Source organism: Salvelinus namaycush, chromosome 33, assembly GCF_016432855.1.
Source record: "Salvelinus namaycush isolate Seneca chromosome 33, SaNama_1.0, whole genome shotgun sequence".
Taxonomy (NCBI): domain Eukaryota; kingdom Metazoa; phylum Chordata; class Actinopteri; order Salmoniformes; family Salmonidae; genus Salvelinus; species Salvelinus namaycush.
The window spans coordinates 20,109,875-20,128,013 of NC_052339.1; the positions used below are offsets into that span (position 1 = coordinate 20,109,875).

Sequence of the window (18,139 nt, forward strand, 5' to 3'; positions counted from 1 at the left end):
CACCAGCAAAGCACCCCCACACCAACACACCTCCTCCTCCATGCTTCACGTTGGGAATTACACATGGAGAGATCATCCGTTCACCTACTCTGCGTCTCACAAAGAAACTGCGTTTGGAACCAAAAATCTCAAATTTGGACTCATCAGACCAAAGGACAGGCTTCCCCCGATCGAATATCCATTGCTCGTGTTTCTTGGCTCAAGCAAGTCTCTTCTTATTATGGGTGTCCTTCAGTAGTGGGTTCTTTGCAGCAATTCGACCATGAAGTCCTGATTCACGCAGTCTCCTCTGAACAGATGATGTTGAGATGTGTCTGTTACTTGAACTCTGTGAAGCATTTATTTAGCACTCTGGGTCTTCCTTTCCTGTGGCGGTCATCATGAGAGCCAGTTTCATCACAGCGCTTGATGGTTTTTGCGACTGCACCTGAAGAAACTTTCAAAGTTCTTGACATTTTCCAGATTGACTGACCTTCATGGCTTAAAGTAATGATGGACGGTTGTTTCTCTTTGCTTATTTGAGCTGTTCTTGCAATAATATGGACCTGGTCTTTTACCAAGTAGGGCTATCTTCTGTATACCACCCCTACTTTGTCACAACACAACTGATTGGCTCAAACACATTATGAAGGAAATAAATTCCACAAATTAACTTTTAACAAGGCATACCTGTTAATTGAAATGCATTCCAGGTGACTACCTCATGAAGCTGTGATCCAAGATGGCGTAGCAGTCGGATGTGTGTTGTGTTTGTCTTTGTCTTCTCCTGTGTCTTATCCTGTGTAAATAATCATTTTTTTCCAATTTTTTTCTCATATACATTTTAATCTCACTTTCTGTCTACCAACTAAATATACTTTCCTGCAACCCGCCTCACCCAATGTGGTACGGATCTGCTATTTTTATTCCTTATGACTGGAACCTCCGTCAGGAGCTAGCCAGCTAACTAGCTACTAGTCTTTGTTAGCCACGGATAGCAGTCTTCACATTTAGCTCGGACACCGCCAGCTTTAGCTCGGACAATACATGCCAGTCTGCACAGAGCGATATCAACCCAGAGCATATCGGACTGCTTCTCTCTACCACATCACCGGATTTCTGCCGCTCTGGATCATTACACCGGATCATCATAGCTAGCTAGCTGCTACCAAATGGCTACTGTTAGCTAACGCCTCTGTCCCAAAGCAAGCACCAGTTAGCCTTGATCTAGCCTCGAGCTAGGCCTATATACCAGCTAATTCTAGGACTACAATACCTCTTTTGCCAATTGGCCTGGAACCTTTATTGTCGACACAGAGCCCCACTGATCCCCCTGATGTGGTCTCAACAGGCTTTTCCGTTGCGATGTCGCTGAAGACCCATCTTCTTGCCCCAGCCTACTAGCTTTCTAAACACTGTGTCTCCCGCTCGACTAGCGTAGTACTGACCACTGAACGGCTCCCTGACTCACCTATTGCTGTTCTTTGCACCCTATGATCACTCAGCTACACAGCTGATGCCCCCTGGACTGTTTCAATTACATGGTACCTAATTGTGTTTATCTGTCGGCCCCGGCCTCGAACTCAGGTCCTGTATGTACCTAATTGACCCGCTCTGCCCATTCATCTCCATTTACCCGTTGTTGTCTTAGCTCTCCCGATCTCCCGATCAACACCTGCTTTCTGCCTCTCTCTAATGTCAATATGCCTCTCTCTAATGTCAATATGCCTTGTCTACTGCTGTCTCGGCTAGTTCTTATTGTTTTATTTCACTCTAGAGCCCTCAGTCCCGCTCACCTTGCCTTAGATAGCTCTTTTGTCCCACCCCCCACACATGCGGAGACCTCACCTGGCTTAACTGGTGCCACCAAAGACGAAACCTTTCTCATCGTCACTCAACGCCTACGTTTACCTACACTGTACTCACATCCTACCATACCCTTGTCTGTACATTATGCCCTGAACCTATTCTACCACGCCCAGAAATCTTCTCCTTTTATTCTCTGTTCCCAACGCACGAGACGACCAGTTCTTATAGCCTTTAGCCGTATCCTTATCCTACTCCTCCTCTCTTACTCTGGTGATGTAGAGGTTAACCCAGGCCCTGTAGACCCCAGTACCACACTTATTCCCCAGGCGCTATCATTTGTTGACTTCTGTAACCGTAAAAGCCTTGGTTTCATGCATGTTAACATCAGAAGCCTCCTCCCTAAGTTTGTTTTACTAACTGCTTTAGCACACTCCGCCAACCCTGATGACCTAGCCATGTCTGAATCCTGGCTTACGAATGCCACCAAAAATTCTGAAATTTCCATCCCGAACTACAACATTTTCCACCAAGGTAGAACTGCCAAAGGGAGCGAAGTCGCAATCTACTGCAGAGATAGCCTACAGAGTTCTGTCATGCTATCCAGGTCTGTGCCCAAACAGTTCTAGCTTCTACTTTTAAAAATCCATCTTTCCAGAAATAAGTATCTGTCTGTTGCCGCTTGTTATAGACCCCCCTCAGCCCCCAGCTGTGCCCTGGATCCTTATGTGAATTGATTGCCCCCCATTTATCTTCAGAGTTCGTTCTGTTAGGTGACCTAAACTGGGATATGGTTAACCTCTCTGGGACGCTTGCGTCCCACTTGGCCAATAGCCAGGGAAAATGTAGAGCGCCAAATTCAAAAAAATGATATAAAATCAAACTTTCATTAAATCACACATGTAAGATACCAAATTAAAGCTACACTCGTTGTGAATCCAGCCAACATGTCAGATTTCAAAAAGGCTTTTCGGCGAAAGCATAAGATGCTATTATCTGATGATAGCACAAAAGTAAACAAAGAGAGTGTAGCATATTTCAACCCTGCAGGCGCAACACAAAACGCAGAAATAAAATATAAATCATGCCTTACTTTTGACGAGCTTCTTTTGTTGGCACTCCAATATGTCCCATAAACATCACAAATGGTCCTTTTGTTCGACTAATTCCGTCCATATATATCCAAATTGTCCATTTATTTGTAGCGTTTGATCCAGAAAAAAACAGCTTCCAATTTGCGCAAAGTCACTACAAAATATCTCAAAAATGACCTCTAAACTTTGCCAAAACATTTCAAACTACTTTTGTAATAGAACTTTAGGTATTTTTAAACGTTAATAATCGATCAAATTGAAGACGGGTCTATCTGTTTTCAATACAGGAGGACAACAAACTAACGCTACATTTCTAGTCTTGCGCAACTCTCAAACAGTACACATAACGTTACACTGATTCCAGATGGCCGTACTTCTTCATTGCACAAAGGAATAACCTCAACCAATTTCCAACGACTGGTGACATCCAGTGGAAGCGGTAGGAACTGCAAACAGGTTGATTAGAAATCTAGTATCCCAATGAAAACCCATTGAACAGACAGTGACCTAAAAATAAAAAGTTCTGAATGGTTAGTCCTCAGGGTTTTGCCTGCTACATAAGTTCTGTACTACTGTACTATACTCACATACATGATTCAAACAGTTTTAGAAACTTCAGAGTGTTTTCTATCCAAATCTACTAATAATATGCATATCTTATATTCTGGGGATGAGTAGAAGGAAGTTGAAATTGGGCATGCTATTTATCCAAAGTGAAAATGCTGCCCCCTATCCTAGAGAAGTTAACACCCCGGCCGTCCTACAATCTAAGCTAGATGCCCTCAATCTCACACAAATCATCAAGGAACCTACCAGGTACAACCCCAAATCCGTAAACACGGGGACCCTCATAGACGTCATCCTGACCAACCTGCCCTCTAAATACACCTCTGCTTTCTTCAACCAGGATCTCAGCAATCACTGCCTCATTGCAATCTGTCCGTAATGGGTCAGCGGTGAAACGATCACCCCTCATCACTGTCAAACGCTCCCTAAAACACTTCAGCGAGCAGGCCTTTCTAATCGACCTGGCCCGGGTATCCTGGAAGGATATTGACCTCATCCCGTCAGTAGAGATACCTGGTTATTCTTTAAAAGTGCTTTCCTCACCATCTTAAATAAGCATGCCCCATTCAAAAAATGTAGAACTAAGAACAGATATAGCCCTTGGTTCACTCCAGACTTGACTGCCCTTGACCAGCACAAAAACATCCTGTGGCCTACTGCATTAGCATCGAATAGCCTCCGCGATATGTAACTTTTCAGGGAAGTTATATACACACTCAGTTAGGAAAGCAAAGGATAGCTTTTTCAAACAGAAATTTGCAATCTGTAGCACAAATTCCAAAAAGTTTTGGGACACTGTAAAGTCCATGGAGAATAAGAGCACCTCCTCTCAGCTGCCCACTGCACTGAGGCTAGGAAACACTGCCACCACCAATAAATCTATGATAATCGAGAATTTCAATAAGCATTTTTCTACGGCTGGCCATGCTTTCTACCTGGCTACCCCTACCCCAGCCAACATCTCTGCACCCCCCGCAGCAATTTGCCAAAGCCCCCCCGCTCCTCCTTCACCCAAATCCAAATAGCTGATGTTCGGAAAGAGCTGCAAAACCTTGACCCCTACAAATCACCTGGGCTAGACAATCTGGACCCTCTCTTTCTAAAGTTATCTGCCGCAATTGTTGCAAGCCCTAGTACTAGCCTGTTCAACCTCTCTTTCGTATCGTCTGAGATCCCTAAAGATTGGAAAGCTGCCGCGGTCACCTGGCCAAGGCTCGACCTGGCCATTGACCTGGCCAAGGCTTTCGACTCTGTCAATCACCACATTCTTATCAGCAGACTCAACAGCCTTGGTTTCTCAAATGACTGCCTCGCCTGGTTCACCAACTACTTCTCAGATAGATTTCAGTGTGTCAAATCACAGTGTCTATGGGAGTGCCACAGGGTTCAATTCTCGGGCCGACTCTTTTCTCTGTATATATCAATGATGTCGCTCTTGCTGCTGGTGATTCTCTGATCCACCTCTCCGCAGAAGACACCATTCTGTATACTTCTGGCCCTTCTTTGGACACTGTGTTAACAAACCTCCAGACGAGCTTCAATGCCATACAACACTCCTTCCGTGGCCTCCAACTGCTCTTAAATGCAAGTAAAACTAAATGCATGCTCTTCAACCGATCTCTGCCCGCACCCGCCCGCCCGACTAGCATCACTACTCTGGACGGTTCTGACTTAGAATATGTGGACAACTACAAATACCTAGGTGTCTGGTTAGACTGTAAACTCTCCTTCCAGACTCACATTAAGCATCTCCAATACAAAATAATTCTAGAATCGGCTTCCTATTTCGCAACAAAGCCTCCTTCACTCATGCTGCTGAACATACCCTTGTAAAACGGACTATCCTACCGATCCTTGACTTCGGCGATGTAATTTACAAAATAGCCTCCACCATTCTACTTAGCACATTGTATCTAGTCTATCACAATGCCATCCATTTTGTCACCAAAGCCCCATATACTTCCCACCACTGTGACCTGTATGCTCTCGTTGGCTGGCCCTCGCTTCATATTCGTCTTCAAACCCACTGGCTCCAGTTCATCTATAAGTCTTTGCTAGGTAAAGCCCCGCCTTATCTCAGCTCACTGGTCACCATAGCAACACCCACCCGTAGCATGCGCTCCAGCAGGTATATTTCACTGGTCATCCCCAAAGCCAATTCCTCCTTTGGCCGCCTTTCCTTCCAGCTCTCTGCTGCCAATGACTGGAACGAATTGCAAAAATCACTGAAGCTGGAGACTTATATCTCCCTCACTAACTTTAAGCATCAGCTGTCAAAGCAGCTTACCGATCACTGCACCTGTACACAGCCCATCTGTAAATAGCCCACCCAACTACCTCATCCCCATATTGTTGTTTATTTTTGCTCCTTTGCAACCCAGTATCTCTACTTGCACATCATCATCTGTACATCTCACTCCAGTGTTAATGGTAAATTGTAATTATTTTGCCACTATGGCTTTACCTCCCTAATCTTACTACATTTGCACACACTGTATATATATTTTTCTGTTGTGTTATTGACTGTACATTTGTTTATTCCATGTGTAACTCTGTGTTGTTGTTTATGTCGCACTTCTTTGCTTTATCTTGGCCAGGTCGCAGCTGTAAATGAGAACTTGTTCTCAACTGGCCTACCTGGTTAAATAAAGGTTAAACAAACAAATATTTAAAAAATTAAAAGCTGGTTGAGAGAATGCCAAGAGTGTGCAAAGCTGTCATCAAGGCGAAAGGTGGCCACTTTGAAGAATCTCAAATATAAAATATGTTTTGATATGTTTAACACTTTTTTAGTTACTACATGATTCCATATGTGTTATTTATGTCTTCAGTGTTATTTTCCAATGCAGAAAATAGTAGAAAAGAAAAACCCTGGAATGAGTAGGTGTGTCCAAACTTTTGACTGGGTACACTATAGAAATACAGCGTTCAGGGACAATATCTCCTGTTGTTAATACAACTGACTGTGTTCCCCTCTCTCCTCATCCCTCTCTCATCATCCCTCTCTCTTCACCCCTCTCTCCTCATCCCTCTCTCCTCATCCCTCTCTCTTCACCACTCTCCTCATCCCTCTCTCCTCATCCCTCTCTCCTCATCCCTCTCTCTTCACCCCTCTCTCATCATCCCTCTCTCTTCACCCCTCTCTCCTCAACCCTCTCTCAACATCCCTCTCTCCTCATCCCTCTCTCATCATCCCTCTATCATCATCCCTCTTTCCTCATCCCACTTTCTTCATCACTCTCTCCTCATCCCTCTCTCATCATCCTCCTATCCTAATCCCTCTCTCATCATCCCTCTCTCATCATCCTCCTATCCTCATCCCTCTCTCCTCATCCTCCTGTCCTCATCCCTCTCTCATCATCCTCCTATCCTCATCCCTCTCTCCTCATCCCTCTCTCCTCATCCCTCTCTTCTCATCCCTCTCTTCTCACTCCCTTCTCCTCTTCTCCTCTTCTTCCTCTCCTCATCTCTCTTTCCTCCTACCTCTCTCCTCATTCCCCTCTCCTCTCCTCCTCCCATTAGTTCCCTCTTCATCCGTGGATGACATTTCCTCACGGTCCCCCATTGTAGAGTACCTGCTGCACAAACACAGACATTTACGCACGTACATGCACATACTTTTTCCTCTCTTATGCTGGGGGATAGATTCTGGCTTCTCACTGTCCGGGAATGAGCCAGGGTTGTGAACTGTGTGTGTGCGTGTAGAGTTTTCCACTACTATCCCAGTGTATAGTGGACTGAAGAAGGCAGGGATAGAGAGGTGCTAGGGGAGTAGAGCAGGGTTCCCCAACTGGTGACCCCCCGCCCAAGTTTTCTGAGCAAATAAATACAAAACAAATATATATATATATATTTTTCTTTATTGTTGGACATAAGACTGTAAAAACACCAGGAAATCAGCTCCAAGAGATTTTAATTTAGGATATCTGTTCCCAAAATATTCCCACACTTAATAGAGAGATTTGAAGGTTTGAAATTATTTTAGTCAAATATTATATCTGTTTGGGCTTCTTGCAATCTATAAATTATTTGAACTAATTTTACAGCCCCCTGACCATCTGCTTAAAAAAAAGATGAATCTAGTTGATGATCCCTGCTATAGAGGTTATTGGAGTAGAGGCTGGAGGCTATGGGAGTAGAGGAGGCTAGAGAGAGACTATTGGGACAGAAGATAAGATGATTACAGAGAAAGAGAGGAGAGGCTGGAGGCTATGGGAGTAGAGGAGGCTAGAGAGAGACTATTGGGACAGAAGCTAAGATGATTACAGAGAAAGAGAGGAGAGGAGAGGCTGGAGGCTATGGGAGTAGAGGAGGCTAGAGAGAGACTATTGGGACAGAAGATAAGATGATTACAGAGAAAGAGAGGAGAGGAGAGGTTGGAAGCTATGGGAGTAGAGGAGGCTAGAGAGAGACTATTGGGACAGAAGCTAAGATGATTACAGAGAAAGAGAGGAGAGGAGAGGCTGGAGACTATGGGAGTAGAGGAGGCTAGAGAGAGACTATTTGTCACGTTCCTGACCGGTTTTCTGTTATTTTGTATGTGTTTGACGGTCAGGGCGTGAGTTTGGGTGGGTAGTCTATGTTATGTGTTTCTATGTTTGTTAAAGGGTGACCTGATATGGTTCTCAATTAGAGGCAGGTGGTTTTCATTTCCTCTGATTGAGAGCCATATTAAGGTAGGTGTTTTCACATTGTTTGTTGTGGGTGGTTGTCTCCTGTGTCTGTGTTTGTCGCGCCACACGGGACTGTCTCGGTTTGTTTGTACGTTCGTTCTTTTGTGTAGTCATTTTCCTGTTCGTGAGTTCTTCGTTGTATGTAAGTTCGCATGTCCAGGTCTGTCTACGTCGTTTGTTATTTTGTTAGTTATTCAAGTATAGTTCGTTTTTGTCTTGTTCAATAAATTCATTATGTCCTATGACAACGCTGCGTTTTGGTCGAATCCCTGCTCCTCCTCTTCGGATGAAGAGGAGGAGGAAATCCGTTACAGAACCACCCACCGAACCAGGACCAAGCAGTGGAATACTAAACAGGAAGGGACATGGGAGGACGTGTTAAACGGCAAGGGTTGCTACACATGGGAGGAGATCCTGGCTGGAAGGGATCGCCTCCCATGGGAACAGCTGGAGGCAGTGAGGAGAGCAGAGGCAACCGGAGAGAGGAACCGAAGATATGAAGGTACACGGCTAGCACGGAAGCCCGTGAAGAAACCCCAAAAATTTATTGGGGGGGGCTAAGAGGTAGTGGGCCAAGGGCAGGTAGGAGACCTGCGCCCACTTCCCAGGCTAACCGTGGAGAGCGGGAGTACGGGCAGACACCGTGTTACGCAGTAGAGCGCACGGTGTCTCCTGTACGTGTTCATAGCCCGGTGCGGGTTATTCCACCTCCCCGCACTGGTAGGGCTAGATTGAGCATTGAGCCAAGTGCCATGAAGCCGGCTCTACACATCTGGCCACCAGTGCGTCTCCTCGGGCCGGCTTACATGGCACCAGCCTTACGCATGGTGTACCCGGTTCGCCTACATAGCCCGGTGCGGGTTATTCCACCTCCCCGCACTGGGCGGGCGACGGGGAGCATTCAACCAGGTAAGGTTGGGCAGGCTCAGTGCTCAAGGGAGCCAGTACGCCTGCACGGTCCGGTATTTCCGGCGCCACCTCCCCGCCCCAGCCCAGTACCACCAGTGCATACTCCACGCACCAGGCTTCCAGTGCGTTTCCAGAGCCCTGTTCCTCCTCCACGCACTCTCCCTATGGTGTGTGTCTCCAGCCCAGTGCCTCCAGTTCCGGCACCATGCACTAAGCCACCTGTGCGTCTCCAGAGCCCTGTACACACTGTTCCTTCTCCCCGTACTCGTCCTGATGTGCGTGCCCTCAGGCCGGTGCCACCAGTGCCGGTACCACGCACCAGGTCCATAGTGCGTTTTGAGAGTCCAGTGTGCCCTGTCCCTGCTCCCCGCACTAGCCTGAAGGTGCGTGTCATTAGCCCGGTGCCTCCAGTTCCGGCACCACGCACCAGGCCTACAGTGCGCCTCATCCGGCCATCTGAGCCATCCGTCTCCCCAGTGCCATCTGAGCCATCCGTCTCCCCAGCGCCATCTGAGCCATCCGTCTCCCCAGCGCCATCTGAGCCATCCGTCTCCCCAGCGCCATCTGAGCCATCCGTCTCCCCAGCGCCATCTGAGCCATCCGTCTCCCCAGCGCCATCTGAGCCATCCGTCTCCCCAGCGCCATCTGAGCCATCCGTCTGCTCAGTGCCGTCTGAGCCATCCGTCTGTCCCGAGCCATTATAGCCGCCCGTCTGTCCCGAGCCGTCAGAGCCGTTAGTCAGTCAGGAGCCGCTAGAACCATTCGTCAGTCAGGATCTGCCAGAGCCGCCAACCAGACAGGATCTGCCAGAGCCGCCAACCAGACAGGATCTGCCAGAGCCGCCAACCAGACAGGATCTGCCAGAGCCGCCAACCAGACAGGATCTGCCAGAGCCGCCAACCAGACAGGATCTGCCAGAGCCGCCAACCAGACAGGATCTGCCAGAGCCGCCAACCAGACAGGATCTGCCAGAGCCGCCAGCGAGCCATGAGCGTCCAGAGCCGTCAGCCAGCCATGAGCGTCCAGAGCCGTCAGCCAGCCATGAGCGTCCAGAGCCGTCAGCCAGCCATGAGCGTCCAGAGCCGTCAGCCAGCCATGAGCGTCCAGAGCCGTCAGCGAGCCATGAGCGTCCAGAGCCGTCAGCCAGCCATGAGCGTCCAGAGCCGTCAGCCAGCCATGAGCGTCCAGAGCCGTCAGCCAGCCATGAGCGTCCAGAGCCGTCAGCCAGCCATGAGCGTCCAGAGCCGTCAGCCAGCCATGAGCGTCCAGAGCCGTCAGCCAGCCATGAGCGTCCAGAGCCGTCAGCCAGCCATGAGCGTCCAGAGCCGTCAGCCAGCCATGAGCGTCCAGAGCTGTCAGCCAGCCATGAGCTGCCCCTCAGCCCAGAGCTGCTATTTATCCAGAACTGCCCCTCAGTCCAGAGCTGTCTCTCTGTCCGGAGCTGCCCTTCAGTCCGGAGTTGCCCCTCTATCCTGAGCTACCTCTCTATCCTGACCTACCTCTCTGTCCTGAGCTATCTCTCTGTCCTGAGCTACCTTATCCCGGTGCTGCCCCTTGTCCCGGTGCTGCCCCTTATCTTAAGGTTACCCTTTAAATTAAGTGGGTGTAATATGAGGGTGGTCATTCTAAGGGGGAGACGTAAGCTGGGATTGACTATGGTGGGGTGGGGACCTCGCCCAGAGCCTGAGCCACCACCGTGGTCAGACGCCCACCCAGACCCTCCCCTAGACTTTTGGTGGTGCGTTCGGAGTACGCACCTTGAGGGGGGGGTTATGTCACGTTCCTGACCGGTTTTCTGTTATTTTGTATGTGTTTGACGGTCAGGGCGTGAGTTTGGGTGGGTAGTCTATGTTATGTGTTTCTATGTTTGTTAAAGGGTGACCTGATATGGTTCTCAATTAGAGGCAGGTGGTTTTCATTTCCTCTGATTGAGAGCCATATTAAGGTAGGTGTTTTCACATTGTTTGTTGTGGGTGGTTGTCTCCTGTGTCTGTGTTTGTCGCGCCACACGGGACTGTCTCGGTTTGTTTGTACGTTCGTTCTTTTGTGTAGTCATTTTCCTGTTCGTGAGTTCTTCGTTGTATGTAAGTTCGCATGTCCAGGTCTGTCTACGTCGTTTGTTATTTTGTTAGTTATTCAAGTATAGTTCGTTTTTGTCTTGTTCAATAAATTCATTATGTCCTATGACAACGCTGCGTTTTGGTCGAATCCCTGCTCCTCCTCTTCGGATGAAGAGGAGGAGGAAATCCGTTACACTATTGGGACAGAAGCTAGGGTGATTACAGAGAAAGAGAGGAGAGGAGAGGCTGGAGACTATGGGAGTAGAGGAGGCTAGAGAGAGACTATTGGGACAGAAGCTAAGGTGATTACAGAGAAAGAGAGGAGAGGAGAGGCTGGAGCTCTTAGGGACAATGTGTATGGAGAATTACATTTTGCTGGAGAAAAGTCAATACTCAGGGCTGATTTCTCTCTCTCTCTCCCCTCTCTCTCTCTGTCTTTCTCTCTGTCTTTCTCTCTCTTCCTCCCTCCCTTACACCCTCCCTCCCCCTCTCCAGGTTCCAGGGGTTCCTACAGTAATCAGCACAGTCACTGTGGTCCAGACCTGCGTCCCCTGGGATCCCCAGACCACCACAAAGAGCCCATCTATGAGGACAGAGTCAACCACTACCACAAAGGACCTATGAGGGGACTGGGAAACAACACTGGTAAGACTATATAATCCACCCTACAGTATTTAAACACACACACACACCTTTAATATGTATACACACTAACAAAAAGAGAAAAATTGAGATAGACACAAAGTTCTGTCTCCAGCACATACTAACCTCCAGTATTCTTCAATAGAGACTAATTTGTGTTATCTAGATGTGGGTTTAGGTATGCTGTCGAAATCCTATTACAGCATCATTCTACATGAAAATAGCCCTCTCTGTCACGCTAGGCTATATCTTCTCACAGTCATTAACCAGCCAGGCATTAATAACTATCATTACCATGTGGGTCAAATACTGATTATGCTAAATAAGCTACTATAGATTACTTATTGTTTGGATCAATGGGTATGGTACATGAAAGAGAAATAAATTGCTTGCAGTCAAAGAGCATGTCTTTAAGCCTATACGCTACGGCAGGGTGTATCCAAGCTTGTTTATTGGGCAATATGATATAACGATTTGTTTACTCTCTAAGAAGTACATTATTACATGTTTGAGGGTTTGCTACCTTGCAAACACAATTATAGCATATACAATTTACTGTTATTGCAGTAGATCAATTCTAATGCAGTCGTTTTATATCGTAAAACACACACTGGGACTCATTTGCCTTATCTTTCCCACAGCGAGACCAAAGAGTAGGAAATCTCTTAGTGAGCGGTATTGATCGATTCCTGAATTATTGGCTTGTTTAATGCAGCCGGCTACAGAACAGTGTGTTTAAAGATGGTTAGATTGACCACTGCAGGGCCTGTGTGCGGCTAATAGGGATTCAAAATGAATAAGTGATGCCTCAGTCACACACACATGTACACACACGCACAAATACACACCCGCAACACACACACACACATATCTTTGTTTTGCTGTCCTTGTGGGGACCAAACAATTGATTCCCTTTCAAAATCATATTTTCCCTTAACCCTGAACCTAACCTAAGTTTGACCATAACCCCAACCTTGACCCCAAACCCCTAAACCTAACACTAACACTAAACCTAACCCCTAAACCTAACATAACAATATAGTCAGTATAACAATATAGTCAGTATAACAATATAGTCAGTATAACAGTCGTATGACTTTATAGTCAGTATAACAGTATAGCCATTATAACACCACTATAACAATATAGTCAGTATAACAATATAGTCATTATAACAGTGTAGTCATTATAACAGTATAGTCAGTATAACAATAGTATAACAATATAGTCATTATAACAGTATAGGCATTATAACAGTATAGACATTATAACAGTATAGCCAGTATAACAGTATAGTCATTATAACAGTATAGTCAGTATAACAGTATAGTCATTATAACAGTATAGTCAGTATAACAGTATAGTCATTATAACAGTATAGTCATTATAACAGTATTATAACAGTATAGTCAATATAACAGTATAGTCATTATAACACCATTATAACAGTATAGTCAGTATGACATTATAGTCATTATAACACCATTATAACAGTATAGTCAATATAACAGTATAGTCATTATAACACCATTATAACAGTATAGTCAATATAACAGTATAGTCAGTATAACAGTATAGTCAGTATAACAGTATAGTCATTATAACAGTATAGTCCGTATAACAGTATAGTCATTATAACAGTATTATAACAGTATAGTCATTATAACAGTATAGTCAGTATAACAGTATAGTCATTATAACAGTATAGTCATTATAACACCATTATAACAGTATAGTCAATATAACAGTATAGTCAGTATAACAGTATAGCCATTATAACACCATTATAACAGTATAGTCATTATAACAGTATTATACCAGTATAGTCATTATAACAGTATAGTCAGTATAACAGTATTATAACAGTATAGTCTGTATAACAGTATTATAACAGTATAGTCATTATAACAGTATAGTCAGTATAACAGTATAGTCATTATAACAGTATAGTCAGTATAACAGTATTATAACAGTATAGTCAATATAACAGTATAGTCAGTATAACAGTATAGTCATTATAACAGTATAGTCAGTATAACAGTATAGTCAGTATAACAGTATAGTCAGTATAACAGTATAGTCAGTATAACAGTATTATAACAGTATAGTCAGTATAACAGTATAGTCAGTATAACAGTATAGTCATTATAACAGTATAGTCAGTATAACAGTATAGTCAGTATAACAGTATAGTCATTATAACACCATTATAACAGTATAGTCAGTATAACAGTATAGTCATTATAACAGTATAGTCAGTATAACAGTATAGTCAGTATAACAGTATAGTCAGTATAACAGTATTATAACAGTTTAGTCATTATAACAGTATTATAACAGCATAGTCTGTATAACAGTATAGTCAGTATAACAGTATAGTCATTATAACACCATTATAACAGTATAGTCATTATAACAGTATAGTCATTATAACAGTATAGTCAGTATAACAGTATAGTCATTATAACAGTATAGTCATTATAACAGTACAGTAATCCCTCGTTTATCGCGGGGGTTACGTTCCGAAAATGACCCGCGATAAGTGAAATCCGCGAAATAGAAAACTTTTTTTTTATTTTTACAATTAGCAACTATTACATGTATACAAATACAGTGACTCACGTGTAGGCCGTTTCACTGCTCTTCAGACTGGGCCGCTGCATCCTGACTGCGCTCTGCAGTGTTCTCTTCTTCTGAAGCCCGCGGTGCAGGTGTGTTTGTTCGGGAGAAGAACATAGTGATAGGCAGCTGTTTTTACAACTTAATGTAAATTTGCCAAGCTGTTTTATGTACGTACACATAACTGCACGAGACGACAAAATGATAGCACAATTCGTAGCATGTTTTGATACAAGAAGCGGGAGTGAGTTTTTAGCGAATCAGAATGCAGAGCACAATGCACCAAAAAAAAAAAAAAAATGCATTATGAAAATCCGCGAAATAGCGAATCCGCGATAAGTGAACCGCGAAGTGGCGAGGGATCACTGTATAGTCAGTATAACAGTATAGTCATTATAACAGTATAGTCAGTATAACAGTATAGTCATTATAACAGTATAGTCATTATAACAATATAGTCATTATAACAGTATAGTCAGTATAACAGTATTATAACAGTTTAGTCATTATAACAGTATTATAACAGCATAGTCTGTATAACAGTATTATAACAGTATAGTCATTATAACAGTGTAGTCAGTATACCAGTATAGTCAGTATAACAGTATAGTCAGTATAACAGTATAGTCCGTATAACAGTATAGTCATTATAACAGTATAGTCAGTATAACAGTATTATAACAGTTTAGTCATTATAACAGTATAGTCATCATAACAGTATAGTCATTATAACAGTATAGTCAGTATAACAGTATTATAACAGTATAGTCATTATAACAGTATAGTCAGTATAACAGTATAGTCATTATAACAGTATAGTCATTATAACAGTATTATAACAGTATAGTAATTTTAACAGTATAGTCAGTATAACAGTATAGTCAGTATAACAGTATAGTCATTATAACAGTATAGTCATTATAACAGTATTATAACAGTATAGTAATTTTAACAGTATAGTCAGTATAACAGTATAGTCATTATAACAATATAGTCATTATAACAGTATAGTCATCATAACAGTATAGTCATTATACCAGTGTAGTCTGTATAACAGTATTATAACAGTATAGTAATTTTAACAGTATAGTCAGTATAATAGTATAGTCATCATAACAGTATAGTCATTATAACAGTATTATAACAGTTTAGTCATTATAAAAGTATTATACCAGTATAGTCATTATAACAGTATTATAACAGTATAGTAATTTTAACAGTATAGTCAGTATAACAGTATAGTCATTATAACAGTATAGTCATTATAACAGTATAGTCATTATAACAGTATAGTCAGTATAACAGTATAGTCATTATAACAGTATAGTCATTATAACAGTATAGTCATTATAACAGTATAGTCATTATAACAGTATTATAACAGTATAGTAATTTTTACAGTATAGTCAGTATAACAGTATAGTCATTATAACAGTATAGTCAGTATAACAGTATAGTCAGTATAACAGTATAGTCATTATAACAGTATAGTCAGTATAACAGTATAGTCTGTATAACAGTATAGTCAGTATAACAGTATAGTCATTATAACAGTATAGTCAGTATAACAGTATAGTCAGTATAACAGTATAGTCATTATAACAGTATAGTCAGTATAACAGTATAGTCTGTATAACAGTATAGTCATTATAACAGTATAGTCTGTATAACAGTATAGTCAGTATAACAGTATATTCAGTATAACAGTATTATAACAGTATAGTCATTATAACAGTATTATAACAGTATAGTCATTATAACAGTATTATAACAGTATAGTCATTATACCAGTGTAGTCTGTATAACAGTATTATAACAGTATAGTAATTTTAACAGTATAGTCAGTATAATAGTATAGTCATCATAACAGTATAGTCATTATAACAGTATAGTCATTATAACAGTATAGTCAGTATAACAGTATAGTCATCATAACAGTATAGTCATTATAACAGTATAGTCATTATAACAGTATAGTCATTATAACAGTATTATAACAGTATAGTAATTTTAACAGTATAGTCAGTATAACAGTATAGTCATTATAACAGTATAGTCATTATAACAGTATTATAACAGTTTAGTCAGTATAACAGTATTATAACAGTTTAGTCAGTATAACAGTATAGTAATTATAACAGTTTAGTCAGTATAACAGTATTATAACAGTATTATAACAGTTTAGTCAGTATAACAGTATTATAACAGTATTATAACAGTTTAGTCAGTATAACAGTATAGTAATTATAACAGTTTAGTCAGTATAACAGTATTATAACAGTATTATAACAGTATAGTCAGTATAACAGTATAGTCATTATAACAGTATAGTCAGTATAACAGTATAGTCTGTATAACAGTATAGTCATTATAACAGTATAGTCAGTATAACAGTATAGACATTATAACAGTATAGTCATTATAACAGTATAGTCATTATAACAGTTTAGTCAGTATAACACTATAGTCAATATAACAATATGGTCAGTATAACAGTATTATAACAATATAGTCATTATAACAGTATAGTCTGTATAACAGTATAGTCATTATAACAGTATAGTCAGTATAACAGTATAGACATTATAACAGTATAGTCATTATAACAGTATAGTCAGTATAACAGTATAGTCTGTATAACAGTATAGTCATTATAACAGTATAGTCAGTATAACAGTATAGACATTATAACAGTATAGTCATTATAACAGTATAGTCATTATAACAGTTTAGTCAGTATAACACTATAGTCAATATAACAATATGGTCAGTATAACAGTATTATAACAATATAGTCAGTATAACAGTATAGTCTGTATAACAGTATAGTCATTATAACAGTATAGTCAGTATAACAGTATAGACATTATAACAGTATAGTCATTATAACAGTATAGTCATTATAACAGTTTAGTCAGTATAACACTATAGTCAATATAACAATATGGTCAGTATAACAGTATTATAACAGTTTAGTCATTATAACAGTATTATAACAGTATAGTCAGTATAACAGTTTAGTCAGTATAACAGTATTATAACAGTATAGTCAGTATAACAGTATTATAACAGTATAGTCAGTATAACAGTTTAGTCATTATAACAGTATTATAACAGTATAGTCAGTATAACAGTATTATAACAGTATAGTCAGTATAACAGTTTAGTCATTATAACAGTAGTATAACAGTATAGTCAGTATAACAGTATAGTCATTATAACAGTATAGTCATTATAACAGTATAGTCATTATAACAGTATTATAACAGTATAGTCAGTATAACAGTATTATAACAGTATAGTCAGTATAACAGTATTATAACAGTATAGTCATTATAACAGTATAGTCAGTATACCAGTATAGTCAGTATAACAGTATAGTCAGTATAACAGTATAGTCAGTATAACAGTATAGTCATTATAACAGTATAGTCATTATAACAGTATTATAACAGTATAGTCATTATAACAGTATTATAACAGTATAGTCAGTATAACAGTATTATAACAGTATAGTCAGTATAACAGTATAGTCATTATAACAGTATTATAACAGTATAGTCAGTATACCAGTATAGTCAGTATACCAGTATAGTCAGTATAACAGTATAGTCATTATAACAGTATTATAACAGTATAGTCAGTATACCAGTATAGTCAGTATAACAGTATAGTCAGTATAACAGTATAGTCAGTATAACAGTATTGTCATTATAACAGTATAGCTGAATACACGTTATAGAGTTACTATACTGTTACATACTGGGTGTTATACAACGATGCTGTTATA

The 18,139-nt window shown here is 41.4% G+C and overlaps 1 protein-coding gene across 1 annotated transcript in view; it reads left to right on the forward strand.

The window, feature by feature from the left end:
- Positions 1–18,139, forward strand: part of LOC120027847 (catenin delta-2-like) — a 311,487-nt gene that overhangs the window by 149,383 nt on the left and 143,965 nt on the right. The window contains exons 10-11 of the mRNA XM_038972919.1: positions 5,572–5,574; positions 11,584–11,733. Of these exons, the coding sequence (XP_038828847.1) occupies positions 5,572–5,574; positions 11,584–11,733 (153 nt within the window). The remainder of the gene's footprint in view (positions 1–5,571; positions 5,575–11,583; positions 11,734–18,139) is intronic.